This window comes from Cyprinodon variegatus, unplaced genomic scaffold (genome assembly GCF_000732505.1).
Source record: "Cyprinodon variegatus isolate N-32 unplaced genomic scaffold, C_variegatus-1.0 Scaffold1337, whole genome shotgun sequence".
Taxonomy (NCBI): Eukaryota; Metazoa; Chordata; class Actinopteri; order Cyprinodontiformes; family Cyprinodontidae; genus Cyprinodon; species Cyprinodon variegatus.
This window is the reverse complement of record NW_015151790.1, coordinates 15,527-34,997: the sequence shown is the minus strand read 5'-3', so window position 1 is coordinate 34,997 and position 19,471 is coordinate 15,527. Positions and strand designations below refer to the sequence as shown.

Genomic DNA, 19,471 nt, shown 5'->3' with positions numbered 1-19,471 from the left:
GATGTCTGCTACAATCAAACAGCATCCATTAATGGCCTATTTTAACTGCATCATTTCTAAACTTACACCTAGAAGCTGATTTATCAACATTAGAACATAATCACATCTGGAAAGACAAGAGTTATTTTAAAACTGATAGTTCAAAGAGATTTAAAGAGCAGAGGATTAGATGTCTTCAGATTTTACATAATGTGTCTTCACACCCCTCCATGTCAAGGGAAATGTTATATACCATGTGATGGTTACACCACTTATTTGCGAATTGACCAGAAGCTACTGCATCAGCTGTTTTCATACTGGAGGTACAGTGCTGTGGGTGTGGATTTCTCAATCCCATAATAAACTCACATCATTAAATTAATGCTAATATATATATATATAAAAAAGATCAAGACATATGAGCTCATTTTCATTTGTTACTTCTAAATGTATCAAGCCAAGCCTGGGCACAGGAGTAATAAATACTCATACATATTCATACACGCGTGTAAACTAGTCTAAATGCACATTTTAAAGGTTTTATGAGTGTAGATTGAACACCATAATCCCCCCATGAGTCTCTCCACCATGACTCCATGCTCCTTCTCTGCTCTGCTGCTTTTTAATGCTTCTGTAGATTATCTCCTACTCGTGTCTGGACCTGTTTCTGTAGCTCATGTCGACATTTGTCACTTTTGGCTACTTTTCAGGAAACCCCGCCTCTTTAGACAGTACTGTTTTCTTGCTAGTTGCAGCTACTGTAGTAATGTTAACAAAGCTTCTTCAGGCTTAACTATAAGCAGTCGTTTCAGTTGGAAAAAGGTTTTAACTGCCGTTTTCTAAGACTTTTTCTTTTTTTCTTTACTTTTTTTTATGTTTTATTTTTCAAATTGTATTTTTACAAAAAATATTTTCTAGAGATTCTTTTTATTTTTGTGTTTTTCAGATAAATGTTTATGGATTGCATTCTTTCCTATCCGCGTTTTACAGATCACTTCTCTTCACTTCTGGCGGCGGGCTCTATTTTGGAGTGAGGAGAGAATATGCGTTTCTATTGGTCTACGTGGTTGCTACTAGCAACATTTTATTGGTCAATGTGTGCATCAAGACCAAGCGTTCATATTGGGCTTGTTTTGAAAAGAATGAGTCGTAAATTTTATTGGAAAAACACAAATTTGAAAGAAAAAATTATCAATATATAAAATATGTAAAAAATAAACATTTTCAAATAAAATTTGAAAAATAGAAATTGGAAATAATAAAATCTTAGAAAATAGAGTTACTCTCAATCTTTTTCTTCAAAAATTTTTTAGAATTTCAATAGATTGTATTTCTTTTTTTTATTTCCATTTACAGAACGTGTTTTCTGTTGCAACAATAATGGAACAAAATTTACTCCATAATTTCTGTGTGCAAAATGAAAAAAAAAACAAGAAACAGAAATGTGTAAGGTAAATAGGTAGAGATAGATGCTCAGTTTTTATAAACATGTAGACTTTTCAAAGTGCTAAAAGTCAGACTTTCCCTGATTGGATTGGATTTCAGGGGGCAGCAGGTTGCTGGAATCAAACTCAGTTCTCAGACGACTACTCTCCTGCTGAGCCACAGCAGGCCCATTATGTCTCGTGGACAAACCACAACAACAGATGTGAACCCTGGTGGGTCGCTTGTATTATGTCTGTTTCAACAGATCCTATTGTTTCATATGGCGGGCGTTTATTGAAAACTGTTCCTGAGTTCAGCCGTCCCTCCCAGATTTGACCGTGATAGGGGAGGCAATACAAAGAAAAGCAGCGTGTGTGTTCCATCATGGTGTTTTTTTATTTGAGGATGTGTTATGTATAACCTGTTTTTGATATCAAAACAGCTAATTCTGGTTTGCTTACATGCAGCTGGTTACCTTATGAGGAATCTGTGTTTGATCTCTTTTTCAACAAAGCCAGCAGCCTGATAAAGTTACTTTCTTTTTTGTTTCCTTCCTGAAATAAATCATCTCAAGTTTTTATTCCTATGTACAAACTCATGATGTGCATGCATTTTCTTTTTTTAAATTGCATCATATTGAATGATGAGGATTATGAAACATTAAGATGAGTAAAAAAATGTGTCTAACAATCGGCTTTTGCCAAACTGAATTATTTGTCTCCTCTCAAAGTTTCCGATGTTTAACTATTTAGATCTTAGCTTTTAGCAAGTTAACTTAAGCACATTTTAGATAGCTGTAAAATGCTGTAATTTGATGCAAAATAATGAAACCTAAACTATTTGAGGGTTCAGAGCTTGCGCCAGGAAAGAAAAGATGATGTGGTGTAAAATTTGATTTTTTTTCCAATAATGTATCTATAAGAAACCAAACTAAGTACATGTAGTTAGCTGTTTGCTAGCTGCTTGTTATATTCAACAACATGGCTAAAATAAACCGTTATCCAGTAGTGCAAATAGTGTTTGTCATTTTCCATCATTTTAAAATGTTTAAGTAGAACTGAGGCCGGTACAAACTTGACAAGAAGAAATGTCATCTCTTACTTGAAGTGGTACAGAAAAAAAAATTCTGTCTTCCTTGAAGCCTTTCGTATTTCACAAGAACCTCACTGTGTGATCCATTTTCCAAAGAATTTAAGTTAAACAGGTTGAAGCAGCGAAATATCAGAGATCCCTGTATTCTTTATTTTCACTACGATCACTGTGAAAACCAAAACAGTGACAGAAACACTGTTCTACGTGGTGTTCTGTGCGGAAACACAGCAATGAAACATATCCTCTAAACCAAAGGTTTTCAACAGGGGATCCGCGACCCCTAGGGGGTCCACAGAGGTACTGCATGGGGGTCGCGAAAGGTTTGGTTGATTAGACTCTTTTTTTTATATTCTCCCCTGCAATTTTTCCACTAAATGTCTTTAAATACACAAACATGCTGTTCCAGTCTGATCTGTTTGTCTGACCTGTCTGTGAACTCCTGCTGGTTTCTGCCTGTTTGCTGAACTTGGAGCTGTTTCCTTTCACCGACCTGGATTTCCCTCTGGAACCTCTTCAGACTTCTGATCTCCCTTTTCTGGATCCTGAGCACGTCTTCACCTTTGGCTTCACCCTCTGCATTATGCTGCTTTACCTCATCTGCCTGGATGTGGTCTCCTGCTTGTTTTCCGTCCTCCGGGGCTACAGCATCTGGCACTCTATGAGCAGCGCCCGCCGTGTCTTGTCATCAGCCGACCGGCTGGAATCTACCACGTTCTCCGGGCACAGACTGAACTATTGAACCGGGTTAGTGACTCAAGTTCATAATATTCCTCTGCCAGATTTACGTGGTCACTAACCTGTGTTTCCTTTCTGCAGAGGTTCTGCCCTAAACCCCCTAGCCACTGCTACTGTAGATACGTTCTTTAATAAATGCTTTTTTGGGTAACCGTACTGTCTGTTTGCCTTGAATATTGAGTCTCCCGTTTCGAGCCTTGAGAAATTGATCTTATTCATAACAGGAATCCCTCTTGAACATGGATGTCATTCTGTTTGAGACCTTTCCTGGCTGGTAAATAAAGGTTTCAGGGGCGTTCCAGTTGGACTTGACACCATTTAAGTTGAACATTTCGAATGGCAGATCAAATGCCAGGAAAGTTACATAGACTTCCAGTTATAGCATTTATTAATGTAGGAGTTAATGATTGCAAAGTGCACGTTTGCTGTCCTGTTGCTTTGTTTGCCTTGCATGAGCTGTTTGGACATGGAGGTGTTTTTTTCAACAGTTTTGCTGCGATTCTGTGGCGGTGTCACAGCACCACCAAAAGGCCTGGCATATTTACCACAGTGCTGTTTCCAAGTGTTCAAATTTTGTCTTTCTGTGGACCAGAACAAAACTTTGAGATGAAAACTTAAAAAAGAAAACTCATCTTTTCTTTGCAACATTGTTTTAGCTGAGTTAAAACCATGTCGCTGTTAGGATGGATGACGAAAGCCAGCTTCGCTAATATAGTTGTAATCATTTAGCAAGCCCCGAAATTGTCCAGATGATAAAGTTCAGAGAATTATTAAGTGGAATCTAAATGAAATGAAATAAATTAGCTTTTATGAAGTGAAGATAATGTGATCTGTAAAACGCAATTAGAAAAGAATGCAATTCATAAAACTCCATCTGAAACAGACAAAATAGAAAAATAAAATTCAAGTATGAATAATTTGAACAACCAAAATATGAAAATAAAAAAGAGAAGTAAAACCTGTTTAAACAGTAAAGTTACTCTCTTAACGTTTTTTTTTATTAAAATTTTTTCCAAGGACTAATTTCTGCATTTTATTTCTTTTGAATTTTCATTTACAAAATGCATTTTTTTCTTTCAACAATAATGGAAACAATTCACTCCATATGCAGGTCTCTAGCGTACATCTTAAATCCAACATGGCTGCCCCCGGTTTAAATCTTATAGCTTGTTTTCCATCTCAGTAACATGCAACTCATTCCATACCTTTTTATCTTCCTTCTGTGTTTAATCTAGTGTTGCATTTCTGTGAAGCTAAAAAGAGTATAAGTAATAACTTTTACAAAATAGATATAAAAGAAAACCTGAGAAACCAGCAAAGTTTCTCTCAAAATGGTTTTTTGGTCAAGAAACTTTTCAAAGTGGATCGTATTTTTTTTTTTTCAAATTTCCCTTTACAACATTTTGTCTTCGATGCAAAAATAATGGAACAAAATGTATTCCATACATGCACATTTAAAATATCTGCAGAGGTTTTGTCATCTATCCATTTCAACTTGAACCTTTGAGATTTTAATTTTTCTGTTCATATGAAATGACTTGGAAGAAAGATAAGTGTGGGATAAAAAAACCTTATCGTTTAACCTGTGTCTGAAAACAAGAATATTAAGATCTAACCAAGGCCACAGAAAATAAATCAGTCATCAAAACCAAAAATAAAATCTGTAAGGTGTTGAAATATAGCCCAATGTTCTTCTACTGTATCAGTGGATGAAGAGGCAACATTAAAGCAGATTTATTTCTGTCAATCACCCTAAATATCTCAGCCACACGTCAACTTCAAACCTCCCCTGTTAAGGGCATCAAACTGAGGGAAACAAGCTCTCAAGTTAAACCGTTAACATCTCATTAAAGGTCCTGAGTAGAATGGAGATACAAGGACACCCACAGGGATCTGCTTCAGGCCCCAGCGCTGCCATTTTAATCAAATTATAGATGATCACAGCAGGGATCAAGTAGTTGTTTAAAGCCAACCTGAAAACAAGCCAGTCCAGAAACACAGGGATGTAAACCAGAATGACAAACATTCGCTAACCTGATGGATCAATTGCGTATTGAACCTATTAGTGGGTAGCTTTGTTGATTTTTGCTATGCTTTAGTCTTCGTCCTGTGGTGGTCGACATTTTGCATCAAAATAAACCTAAATGGAAATGTTTCGATGCATATTTAAAAGGCTGTTAATAAATTAGGAAAGCCAATGAAATATTCAGCTCATTGTTAAGAAATATCTGCAAGTCAATACCTAACCTGGCTTTGGAAAGGAAATTATTCTTATGAAACAACAAAATGAAACAGTGTTTTGCTAATTTAAATAAAAACATTTATATGACAAATATAACACAAAAATGTTTCTTTTCTAGCTGATGCAACAGTTATGACACTGTAACCCAAACAGCTAAAAAACTTCTGGTCTTTTCACCCAAACCTTGCCTCCCTCCTCTGCAGCCTCTTTAATATATATAATATAATATAATATTTTATACTAGCAAGATCCTCCTGTTTGAGGTGAGGTTCTTCAGCACCCTTGCAGGTTGCTTTCAGGGTAGACCTGTATGAACAGCCAAACCTGGGCATGTTGTTGCATTTTTGGGAAAAGTATTTTATTCCCCATATGATAAAAAGACCCCACATCTTATGAGCCCTCGTTAAAACCCTCACTGGACTCACAAACTGCTACCATCTTCTTCCTAAAGCTGGAGTTTACTCTGACTCTAACAGACTGGAGCACAACACAGGACACCTGTGTGTAATTTTATCCTCTTTAATGAATTAATTAATGTTCTAAATCAGACCTCACAAGATATTAACTTTCTTAGAAACACTTTAAAGGATACTGTCTTTAGTTCTTGTGTTTTATATAAATTGGATTTTCTATATTGTTCAAATGTATATACAACTTTTATGTTTGGAAATATGTGAGAAATGTGTTTTTTTCTGCGCATGACAAGGCAGTTTAACAGGAATTGCATTAAGCTAGATCATAAAACATATTTTTGACACCATCTTTTTAGTGATAACACACCTATAGATTAAGAGTCTGTCTCCTTCCAGACAAACCCATCTCTGTCAATTACTTTTAATCCGCTTTCATGAAGCAGGAGACAGATTTGTATAATCTCCAGGTGGGAAGTGCAAGCAGCTTCTTCCACCCTTCCTAGGACGCATACATTTAGTCTGTCATTCTAAGCGGAACATGTTTGCAGGAGGTTACTGTTTTGAAAAACTGACTGATTTAAATAAAGTAGTTTGCAGATGCATTATTACCTCTGGTTGCAGTCCAGGAGGTGAGGTTACACTTTTTACAACTTAAAGCTGTCTGGTTAAAAGAGACAAGTGTTAATTAATACCAGCTCTGCGGGGCCTCCTAATATAACTTTTTAATGTTTCATATCATAACTGGATACTTAACAGATCCTGAAATAAGATCCATCAACTATGATTAAAAAAAGAGCAAAGATTTGTTATTATTCCCTGTTTTTTAGAATAAATACTAAGATATATATCATTATTAATATATTTAAGACATCATATTTCACCCTTTTAAGATGAAAGGTAATTTCACCCTTTAATATGGAATTATTTTCCACTCATATTTTTTAAGAGTCAAATATTAAAATATTAAAACTATATGTAATGCCAAAAGAAAGTCCAGAAATAATGAAACCCATCTAATGGCGTTATTGTTCATTTTTGAAGTTGCTTAAGAAAGTGGCCTGATATCCTGTTCGATCTCTTAAGTCAGCAGTGTCACTTGAATTTCTTTTTATATTTGGAAGTTGGTCTGAATTTACCTTTTTAAAAAAGTCAAAAAGGAAATTCTATGTGTTCCTTTGAGTCTCATTGAAGACTATGGCTGATTTTTCTATATAATAAACTTAGAACTGCCTTGATATGCCAATTACACGCAATTAAAACCGTGATTAATCGGAGTTAACTATAAAGCTTCTGCAATTAAACAAATTAATCATTTAACAGGCCTAGTAAATCATTAAATTTGCCACAAAATAATGAAATTTAATATATAAATATACCATTTACTTATGTATAACATGTTTTTTTTTGTTATTTCCAACTTCTCAGATAAACTGTTGACTTTGGAATGAAAAACATTATATCTGAATAAATTAATTTAAAGCAATTACCTTTATTTATCTAACGTCAAAATTTACAGGTAATATTTAATGGCACTTTGAGTTGTTTAATTGATCATTTTATAAGAATTGAATGAGGCATCGAATTATTTTATTTTACGGTATATTTAATAGTTTATCTATTTATTTAATCTCACATTTTATTGTAGATTTACATTATTTTTAATACATTTACACCAATTTATTTAACGCTACATCTATTTATCTTTTTTATTTTGTCCCCTTTACCCCTCCATACAAAAGATTATACCATTTATTTGCCGCATTAAAGCTGCCCAACCAGTGAAGAGACTGAGCTCAACTCCTACAGAGCTGAAAATAAGAGCTGACGAAGCCCCATCTTTCAGCAGAAGCTAGTAATGCTGCGGGCCAACATGCTAATGGGGGCTAGCTTGTCTGCTAGCTTTTTTTTCCCCTAAAGGTTTGGTGGTTGAGTAGATATTATCCAGCTTAGGGATAATATCATATATAAGCTTAGGGATACATCATATAATAATATTATATAATATCATATACAAGCATATATTAATCATATATATATATATATATATATATATATATATATATATATATATATATATATATATATATATATACGTATATACATACGTTTCCAATTTTTTCAAAAAAATGTGTTGGCGCGACATATAGTGAGCTGCACCCTACATTCTGGAAAATATGGTAATACTCAAACATTTGTGGTTTGTATTCTTAAATGTGTGATTTAAACTTGAACATCTTTTGTTTGTACTTGTAAATTGCTGATTTTTACTAGGAATTTGTGAAATAAACTCATAAATACGTGATTCATACATATCAATTTCTGAATCCTATTAGTAAATTTGTGATTGGAACAAGTAAAATGATTTTCTTATTTGCAAGTCTGCGATTTGTATTAATATATTTGTGATTTATAATTAATACTTGTTTTGTTGCCAAGCTGTTGCTTTGTAACTTTTAAGGTTTCAGAGTTGAAAACAAGGAATTCATATAGTTTTAAATTTAGACTATTTTATTGAATCACATTTTGACACATACACATGTTGAAGTTATCTTCAACACATATTGTTTAGCTCTAAAATATTGTGAATGAAACAAATACTGATTATCTGAATATTGTAACATTAAGCTCCTTCAGTTCACTTTTTTTTTAAAGCTTGTTTTTGAAAAATCAATATAACTATCATGAGATTTAAGCGTGAAACATTTAAAAAGTTCTCTCCATTTTGAACCTTTAGCTTTAGCTCAGTACTATTCCTCATGCAGCCAATAATTACTGACTTTTCTTTGGCCCCAAATAACACCTTTGAGTGTCTAATTTGGTTAATCTGTTGTCTGACTCCCATCATGCTTTGTCATTATATCGCCCAGCCGGATTTTGTTGGAGAATGTGGCTACAGTTCGATGCCATGATTTTCTAATCAAAGAGGATTTTCTGCAAAGAAACCTACTATTTCTAAAACCACACAGTCCTGAAGCATCGATTCAGTTCTGCTGAGGTACCATCCCGACTTTGGCCTTTTCAAAGGCAAACATTTCATAATTTCATTTTGGTAAAGCTCCTTACAGCTTACCAGAGATTTAAACAGACAGACAGCAGACACTCTAGGATGAAAGAACTATAGTTCTTGGCATCATAGACGTGTAAAGAGTTATGAACATTTTATCTGCTGAAAAGTGAATGTGTGCAGAAAAAAGCCTGAATTTACATATTGAGGGGCATATTAATGCTTAAAGGAAGGAGCCAAAGTCAGTCTTTTTAGGAATTTCATCTGTCAACATTGTTGAGGTTTGATTTGATAAATTGGTGTTATTTTCCAGCAATTAAATCCTATAACCCCTTAGTTGTGGAGCTTATACATGCTCCTATTACTGCTGTTCGGTATGGTTGGGAGGAAGCTCTAGCCGCCCACAGAAGCGCTGTAAATGAGGCCTAACGCGGGCAACTCACCACCTCCGTTCTTCTGACACAGGTAGGGGAACCTCCACACGTTACCCAGGCCTACAGAGAAGCCGACCTGGGCCAGGATGTACTGGAGCTTGCTGTTCCAGGCTGGGCGCTCCTCATCCTCGCCATCCGAGGCCCCTTCCTCCACATCGCACTCCTTGCCTTCGCCTTCAGGGTCGTCGACAATCAGCGAGCTCTTCTTGAAGGAATCGTCGCAGGCATCCTCATTGGAAAGCAGGTCCCTGACAGACTCCGTGACATCGTCGTCAAGCTCTCTCTTGACGGCCTTGCTGTTTTTGGGCATTTGATAAAGCAAACACGGGCGAGGGGTTTGGAACGTCTTCTCGGTTTTTTTTTTGGTTTTTTTTTATAAGTCTTGGTAGGTGGGCTTCAATGGCAGAGCCTGCAACTGGTGAAAGTCAGCTTAGAAAATATCTGAGTCCGGGGAAGGGGAAAAGTCTGTGAAGGTTGAGTGGTTAATAAACGCTTTAGTTCTTCATTATCACCAAATGTCTGTGGAGCAGAGAAAGAAACTGTGAATAACAGTAATAATAAAACATTCCCCACTAGCCTTTACTCAGCCTCCTCATCTATGACTGTAAAACTATTTACTCTTTTTACAGAACATCTTGCATTATATTGAAAAGTATTGAAAAACATTGGTCAGGATGTTTATGAACAAGTCTGCAAGTATTTTTGAAAGCGCTATATTGGGTAAGTACTGTCAATTAAAAACATATGCTCATGTGTCTAAATTTGTAAAGGAAGTCGACAAGCTTCTATATAAAAACTATATTCATTCCTTGCTGTCAACTCATCAGATGTTTCATTTGTGAGAATAAAAATCTTAGTTAGGATTACAAGTTACGAAGCTTGGTAACAATACAATTATACAAAAAAAGTTACAAATAGACTAAATGTACAAGAATGTTTGTGTTTAAATAACACAAATAGTACAAATTCCAAATGGCCAAGTACAAACATATTATAAGTAGGAAAGACAAACTTACAGGTATGAGTCACAAATGAAATACTATGAATTTTGAAACAAAGATGTAACTTCTAAACTTGTGACATCACTAAGAAACATCTGACGTTACATATATGTGCGAGCTGAAAAAAACAGAAGAAATACGAGTCTTAACTTTATTCATCAAGGAATGAGTTCATCATCATAATTCAAATTAGCAGCTGGTTCTTTTTTTTTTCTTCACAAGTCTGATAAAAATGTTAGGTCCCCAAAATTAAGTTGAATTTGTTGCACATGATGAGTTAGTTTCCAAATGTGATACCCCTCCATTCCCACTGCTGTGCATTTCCTGTCAGCTGGCTGAAAGAATAGTACTCAACTTTTGTTTTTTTATTTTTTTAACTAAAATGGTGACCATTTGTGACTGCACCTGTAATTCACAAGCTAATTTCCATACAGGCCAAAAGCATATAGCAATCATTTTGTGTAAAGTAGCACTTGAAAGCACAACTTAAATTTTATTTTTAGTTAAAATTATTTTCATTGAATCTAAATAATGCAATAGTTTGCATTACTTTTATGGAATTATTTTAGCACGACTAGAAATAAAATTACTATTTTCTATTTCTAAAATAATTTAGTTTGAGTTTTTTGTTTAATAATATTTTACTCATAACTACAAGATCCTCATCCCCATGGCAACGACTAGTGTGATCTAAAGGATGCCTCCCTCACATGGAAATCACATGGCTGGCATGGGCAGCAATGAATGGGGATCATTTTGTTCTGGGAAACTCAGGGCCTGGGAGCGGTTTGTGCCGGGACAGGTGGAGCCCTCGCGTTTCTCAGCCTCCTGAATATTTGAAGAGACAAAGCTGCATCCAAACCCAAACATCCTTATTTCTGCTTCTCTCCTGAAAACCATCGGATTTTCTTCCACCTTTCAACCCTCCTCTCCAAATGAGCGTAATTTATGACCATTGCGGGTTTGGAGCCTTCAGGGTGTGTTCATCCAGACAGGCCATCCACAGGAGGGGAAGGTGCGCAGCCTCCTGGTCTGCCACAGTCCAGCTTCAGCTTTTATTTTCTTAAAGGAAACGACGCGCGTGGTTTATTTTATACCCAGTGCAAAATGATGGGGACGGGGGGCAGAGCGCGCTTCCCGCCCACCGACCACAGGATTAAACGGTGATTCGATTAGATTAGATTAGATTAACACTTCCAGTTTAGGTGTCAATTAAAGGATAAAATGCTTTCCCTGCTTTCATTAATTTTATTCAGAACACGAGGATGTTGAAACGCAACATCTCTGGGTGGTTTCAATTCAACACACACACAAAAAAAAAACGATGTCTAAATTTTCTACCCGTTAATAGCACTAAAATATCAGGGAAAACGATAAAAAATGTAAATAAACAGTAATATGAATAGTGATGCCATGTGCGCCCACTGAGCACAATTTGTTCTGGGAGGAATGGGCATAAATTAGAGCGGTTGCGCGCGCCTCATGACATCCATGTGAGGTGTTTCATCATTCACCGCCTTCAGCTCCATCCTGCTGCACTGGTACCCCACTCAGCCTCACACACACAGACACATCCTCAGATGCCTTTGTCCTAAATAGATAAAAACAAACCCCTCCATCATCCGCGATGTCAAAACGTCTTTAAGTCAGTCTTACCTGAGCTTAATGAAATTTTCTGCCACGATGCGTATCAAGGGATGAAGTTGTGAGAGGACATGCACGGGGAAGACATCATCACTCGTTTCGGTCCGACCGCTCTGTGTGCCCTCATCCGACTCCAGCGCTCAATTTCTCTCCAGTTCACCGCCCAGTTTAGTGGAGCCCCCCCCACCCCGCTCACACACCCATCCTAACCCACCGTCCCCCCCGATCTCTTTCTGTTTACATTTTAATCCGCTTATTTCATTCACAACAAATGCATTTTTATGTCTTTATAAGGAGTATATTCGAGGATTTCATATTTTTTTGTCTTCTTAATGCACCCCTACTGTCAGGTGCATTGGTTTAACCCACGATGGTACTACTGAAAGTGGGCTGGCTCATGTGCGCGTGTGTTTAGAAACGCTGTATAGTGCGACAATGGCTGCGGATTGCTTTGGATATTTCTGTTCACACCTTCAACAGTTTATGTGATAATAAATGTTTCCTGTTTCATCAGAAGGAGGAGAAAATTAAGCCTCTTTTGTTTGCTTGTGGTCGGAATAGAGTCCGTCATCCTCCTCCACATCTCTCAGGATGTCGCGATGAAACACAAAGAGCAGACAGGCAGCTCCATTTCACATTAAAAGATGCGCTGGATTCATCACACACGTGCTGCCACCTGAGTATTCAATAAATACAACATATATGTTGTTTCTTTGACAAATATTAAACACAGAAGACATTTACAAGGTGTCATATTTTAATTATTGAATATGTAAGATTTCATCCAGCTTGATAATTGATGGTTTTATTTTATTAATGCTTTGACAATAAATCCTAACAACGACAGCAACAACAAAAAAACTATATACACTTGAAAATTCTGTGCCAAGAGTGGGTTGTTTAAACTCTAACTACAGTCGAAATATTGGGTTAAACTCAGTGGCGGTTCTAGCTCAAATGTTCAAATGAATAAAGAGAGCTACATAAAGTAAAATTTCTATTCAATTAAATGTAATTAAAATTCTATTTCTTATTAGGTCGATATAAATTCAGGATTTAGGGATTTTTTAAGTTAAAATTACAGTTTTTTATAAAATCTGAATTAGAACCCATGAAAAGCTGGTAAATTCAGCTGTACAAAGTAGAGAAAAAAAAACATTTAGTAGATGAAAACTGGGATCCTTTCTCAATACCACTGAAGCTACCTTATTGTTTCTTTAAAAAAAAAAAAAAAAGTAAAACAGAGAAAAATAAAGTAACAAAGTATTATGTCTTCAGTGCAGGGGCCATGACAGGGGCCAGGACATGATCTACAGGGGCATTGGCCCAGTTGCCCCTGTCTAGAACCGTCCATGGTTAAACTGCATGCTTTAAGTTAACCAAAAACTGCAACTTTGAAAAAAAAAGCTTCAATTACAGTAACAAGTAAATTAATTAAGTTTGCCCAACTTAATTTATTTATTTATATAAACTTAATAATTTCTACTACTGTAAAACCAGCAGATTCTGCCTGTAGATGATTACTTACACATCTCTATGCCGAATGTTGTGCATTTTATCTTATTTTATTATGAATATTTATCAATAATTATAATAGGGGATTATGATTAATAATTTATTAATAATTTGCACAGTTCGTGGTACCATGGTATTGCAGCAAAAAGCATGAGCTCAGTTCCTGGCCTGAGGATTTTCTGCACTGAGTTTGCATGTTCTCCCATGCCTGTGGGGGTTCTCTGCTGGTACTCCAGCTTCCTCCTGTTATCCAAAGACATGACTGTTAGATTAATTGTTGACTCCAAATTTTTATTAGGTGTAATTCAATTGCTTTTTACGAGTTGAAGCAATTCATTTAAGTTGGATTTGCATTTTAGTTTTAGAGCACTAAAAGTTAGGGTGAAAAAATTTTTATTTACTTAAAATTTCACCAAAAAAAATGGATTTAAAAAAGATTACCACTATTAGATGTCATGGTCTTGGTTCTGTTGTGCTTTACTTTGCTCCTTGTTTTCTAGTTTTATTGGTTTAATTCCAGTTTTGTTGTAATTTCTAGATTTATGTTATTTCTCATGTTTTTTCTGTTGCCCTCTTGTGTGTGTGTTCCTTTCCCCTTGGCTCCTTCGTTGTCTCCTCTCACACCTGCTCCTTGTCAGCTCATTAGCCCTCCCTTTGTCTCAGTCAGCTATATATTCTCTCCCTCTGCTCTCACTCTTTGTTGGTTCCTCTGTTGTTGCTGGTCCTGACGTCGCTGTTGTCCTCTCACCTCGTCTCTCCCTGGCTCGTTGTGCACTTTTTCCCTTGATGTCTCCATGGTTCTGGTCTGTTACATTTTTAGTTGGATTTTTGGATTGCTGCCTTGTTAACTATTTTCATCATTAAAACTACAAGTATTCACCTCAGCCTCTCTGCCTCTGCATTTGGGTCATAAAAACCTCCAAACAAATCGTGACATTAGATACATACACAGAATTCACAAAATATATAAAGCAATGAAAACTAAAAATATACAATGAAAAGTGGAAAAAAGAATGAATTGAACATAATTTAAAAATCCCTCTAGAATTCACTCTCTCCTTTATTGGTGATACTGATACCTTGTTGACAAATGCATACCTCCATAGATCGCTTGTTCTGTTTTTATCACTCTGTATTGTTGATAATTTTTGTTGTAAAGTGTTTTGGGTGTTTTGAAAGGTGTTTTTAATGAAATGTACTGTCATTATTATTGTTATCATTATTGTTAATTATTATTATTATTTATCATGCTGTGAATTTTAAACAGATTTCTGTAGTGAAAACAAATCAATCTCTAATTTAAAAGGGAAAAACTACTGGCCAAATTGAAAATCATCAAATTTGTTCCGACCCAGAGGCGGATCTACAGGATGGGGGGGCAATGCCCATGCTGGCCTCTCTACTTTAATGTCCTTAAAATACCAGGAATTACTGATCATGTTTTTGTCCGAAAGCCTCCCATAGCCTTCAAATTAAACATTCATTTACAGAAAAGATCAAATTGTTGATATATATCTTGTTAAAAAGAACTGCTGTGAGGTCAGATTTCTACCCAAAGATCGCACACAATAGATACTGACATGTTTTATTTAAAACACAGAAAGTACTTGCTAATGTGGAAATATTTCTTTAGAGTGTCCTTTGATTGTACTTTTTAAGCTTTTGAATTTCTTTGTTATTAAAATATTTTATACTTTTCTAATAATTTATCACTTTTGGAGCCTAGTCACACATTCAGCCTGAAAATCTATAGCAAACCTTGCCTGCATCTCCTTACTGCCATGTCTTCTGGATCTTATTTTATCATGATAAAAAGCTATTTTTTGTCAAGTTATATAAAGTGGCTATACATCTTTAACAACTCTGTGTTCTACTCGTTATTTTGAATCACATTATGTAATAAAGTATTTTTTAGTTTATTTTAGTGGCATGTTACATGAAGATTGTAGATTGTATTTTTATGATGAAAAGATTCAACTGCGACTACGTTTTAATCTGGTTTTAATGTGAACAAAATATCTGGTTAATCTTAAACGACCCGTTAGGACATTTTTCTTCCTGAAAATGTTTTAGACTGTTTTAGAGCTAAAATTCCTCCAAAATGCTTGTGATAAATTGTCAAATTGTTTGACGTAATCTAGAAACTTTTCTATTCTATAGAACTATATAACTCTTATTTATATTCCGGGAAGCCAAGTTCATTGTTTTATTTATAATCCATTAATGCAAGTCTTTCCTGGTGATGGGAAAGCAGCTCATTCACTATAATTGTTTCAGTTGCATCATCATCAGAGGTCCAATCATGCCTCTTTTCACTACAGAGTTCCTCTGCTGAGGGATAAACATTTACCACACATTTTGCTTCTCTGTACTACTGACCTGAATACAACTCGTCACCATTTCCTGGTTTTAACAAAGCACCAGCTCCCAGCTCTTTTTTCCTTTCTGCACAAAGGCTGAGTAAGTAGCAGTCTTATTGATCACTGCTAATAGCTTCTATCGTCTCTGCAAGGAGGGACAGAGACTCTGAGCACAGAAGGAGAATAGTTGAAGGTTGATTTCTTTCAGTGTACGTTTTAGGACAAATGGAGTTTGGAAGCATAATGATTTACTTTCTAATAGTTTCACTGTCTTTAAACCACCAGGATTTAAGGATTCACTATTTCTTACAGAAGTATACACACCTCTTTTTTCCGCTTTTTGTTACCTCACAGTCTGGGATATTATGCAACCGACCAACAGCACACCACACTGCATAGAATCACTTTTCTCAGTGATTGCAAAGTTTTCAGGGGAATCTAACTACCAACTTTGCTTTTTTAGAGATCTAGGAATAATCTTCCATTCTTCTTTGGAATCTACTGTAGCTCAAGCTCAGTCAAACTCAGAAAATTATATTTTAGGCATTGAAACAAATTCTTAATTGGATTGAGCCTGGGCTTTGACTAGGCCATTCTAATGTATAAATATGCTTTGATCTAAATCAATACATTGTGTCTTTGGATGTATCTTAAAGGGCCAAAATCAGCCCAAAATAGTTTTGCCTGTGATTGATAAATGACTGACTAAATTCTGCTCTGTTAGCAGCAATCTCCAATCCCTCCATCCTGGAAAATGAGTTGCCCTGATTCTTTAATGTAGGAGAGTGAATCCTTGCCTCCTCCAGGAAGCGCCTACCTTGGTCTTACTGTGCCTCGCTACTACACTACACCCTTACTTTCTCCAGTTGAGATGTCATCTGTTCTTTTTCTGTTAACCTCTCAACACCAAACGTGTTTTTAATATCAGCGCGTCTTAATGTTGCATCAGACACACTGATGCAACATTAAGCCGCATTAAGACACTCAAAATACAAATTAAGTTTCCTGGAAGCCAGAAATAGGAAGTGAAAGAGGAAGTTAATCTAGACAGAGCCGCTGAACTATTAGCAGAGGTCAAACTAAAAACAAACCTTTAAAGTCTTAGTCAGTCTACAGCAATATTTCATCATTAGATTTGCTGCATTATGCATTTTTACTAGTGGAAATAATTCAGATTAGGAAGCAAGATTGTGAAGAGAAACCAGCAGATTCTGCCTGTAGATGATTACTTACATAGGTCTATGCCGAATGTTATGCATTTTACATTATTTGATTATTAATATTTATTAATAATTATGAGGAATTATGATAAAAAAATATGATTCAAAACAAAAACTAATTAAGAACAAATGGATAATTTAGATAACTGTGGTTGAAAGCAGGCTGCATTATTGCACAGTTTGTGGCACATTTTGTATTGCAGCAAGAAGGCATGAGCTCAATTCCTGGCCTGAGGATATTCTGCATTGAGTTTGCATGTTCTCCCATGCCTGTGGGGGTTCTCTGTGGGTACTCCAGCTTCCTCCGCTTTTCCAGAGACATGACTGTTAGATTAATTGTTGACTCCAAATTTTTATTAGGTATAATTCAATTGCTTTTTACGAGTTGAAGCAATTCATTTAAGTTTAATTTTTCCATAGGTGTGAACATGTGTTGCCATGTGACAGACTGGATATCTATCCACAGTGTACCCTGCCTTTCGCTCATAGACTGCTGAAGATGAATCTGGCGGATAGTTGGGAAAAGATGGACGGATTTTGATTGAGGGCTACCACCCTTTAATATTTATATTGAATAATTTAGATTATCAATCAACCATTAATTAATTCAAATCAATCAAAACAATGTGGGGGTTTGGGATTTATTAAACACAATAATTCCCTGTTATAAGCAATTATTCTGTTTAATATTACTTAACTAGAAAACAAAAACCTACAGGAAGAACAAACAAAAGGGTTTTAGCAGATTCAGTACAGAATAATTATTAAACTCACATCATATATAAAATAAACAGCAGAGAGGTAAATTCGAAATGTGGAGAAAATTAAGGTGGGACTCAAGGTTCTGGCTTTACAAATGCTTCACTCATCAACAATATGGTAGCTGCCATTCAAAATGGCCCTTCCCAGTCAAACGCCAACTGAATGGCAGCCATCTTCCCTGCAATTCCCAGCAAAATCCTCTCCAATTTCCAGCCACTGGCCTTCTCCTGCATATTCTTTTACTCTGACTCCACCCTTTCACTGAATTACAGGGCCTGGCAGGAGATAACGCTTCTCTTTAGATCTTAATGTCCACAAATCATGACAGAAAAAAATATTTAGTACAAAGATTGATGTTTAAAAAGGAATTATAGGGGACCAGCCAAGAACGAGCCAAGGACCCCACAAGGAAAGTGGTGAAATGTTGAATGGCTACTACTGTAGGCTGTGGACACGTGTGAATACAGTAGAGGTAGAGTGTGGTGGGCAAACAGCTAAAAGCTGAGCTAGCTGTGTGATCACCAAGGAACATGTGGTCCACAAGATTAAAAAGAGAGAAAGAAAAAGTTGAGAGACAGAGAAGGACGGAACATTGAATAGTAATCAAACTTAGTTGAGAAATTTACAGAAAGCATTCAAAGAGTCCAAGAGCAGTGTATGCTTAGCGATTAAATTTCTGACCACACAATAAAAAGCAAAGAAATTAAAACAATTCCTAATGGAGGAACTAACCGCCTGCCCAGTCACAGTTTAAAGTATTAAAAAAAGAGAAAAAAACTGCCTTTCCCTACATTCATGACCTTATTGAACAAATTAAATATATTAAGGGCTTCTTTCTTAAAGTGGTGAGAAGATGTTGAATTGCTCTGTTTTTGTTTTTGACCTTATCCATAATGTCAGTGGATACAGCTGGAAACATTTCCCAGGCTGATAGGAAACCCCTTTCTGTTTGGTTTCCAGAATGGCATATATAAAGTAACTTCTTTATCCTGATGCTGTGGGGAGCATTTTGGTAACTTTTTTATGATATTTCAATGCTTAAAACTTAAGGGTATAGTGGAGGATTTTCGCTAATTTTTGAAAAGACCCCCACTCTCCACAAAAAAAAAAAATGCACATGCACAACCCTGTACAGTCTCCTGAGAGGGAGCACCAATTAAATGCTTGCAAAAAGCATGTATGAGCCCATTTATCCTTCTGCATGCTCTGTTTAAAAGTTATTGTTGGAATCCGATCAGTACAGGAACAGGCGAGTAAAGGGTTCCAGGAGTCCACAGACAGTTCAGGCAGAACGTTCAGATGGGAACTGGCAGACTCAGTAGTTGAGAGGCAGAACAGAACAGGATATCGGGAACAGTACGAAACACTTAAACCGCTCTCTCCACTAAGCCAAGACAGGCCACGCTCAGTGGATAAGAGTCAGAACATGATCAGAAACACTACGAAAATGCTAAAACCGTCTCTCACCACTGGCCACCGAGAACAAGAACATGAAATATGGCATCAGCAATAATCTAAACCTCAATGATCTGGCCCAGATAGCAGGTATTGAGCCTTATATAAAGAAGGAGAAGCAGGTGCGTACCTGGAAGAGATAGGCAGGTGGATGAAATGAGCAATCAGACCAACTTCCAGAGCCATGATC

General features: G+C 36.2%; 1 protein-coding gene across 1 annotated transcript in view; it reads right to left on the bottom strand.

Annotated features, from left to right (window-relative positions):
- LOC107102889 (sodium-dependent neutral amino acid transporter B(0)AT2-like) overlaps nt 1-12,121 on the bottom strand; it is a 31,276-nt gene extending 19,155 nt beyond the window's left edge. The window contains exons 1-2 of the mRNA XM_015402342.1: nt 11,982-12,121; nt 9,334-9,843 (exon numbers count right to left, since the gene is read on the bottom strand). Of these exons, the coding sequence (XP_015257828.1) occupies nt 9,334-9,634 (301 nt within the window). The 5' untranslated portion in view covers nt 9,635-9,843; nt 11,982-12,121. The remainder of the gene's footprint in view (nt 1-9,333; nt 9,844-11,981) is intronic.
- Nucleotides 12,122-19,471: the final 7,350 nt, after the last annotated feature.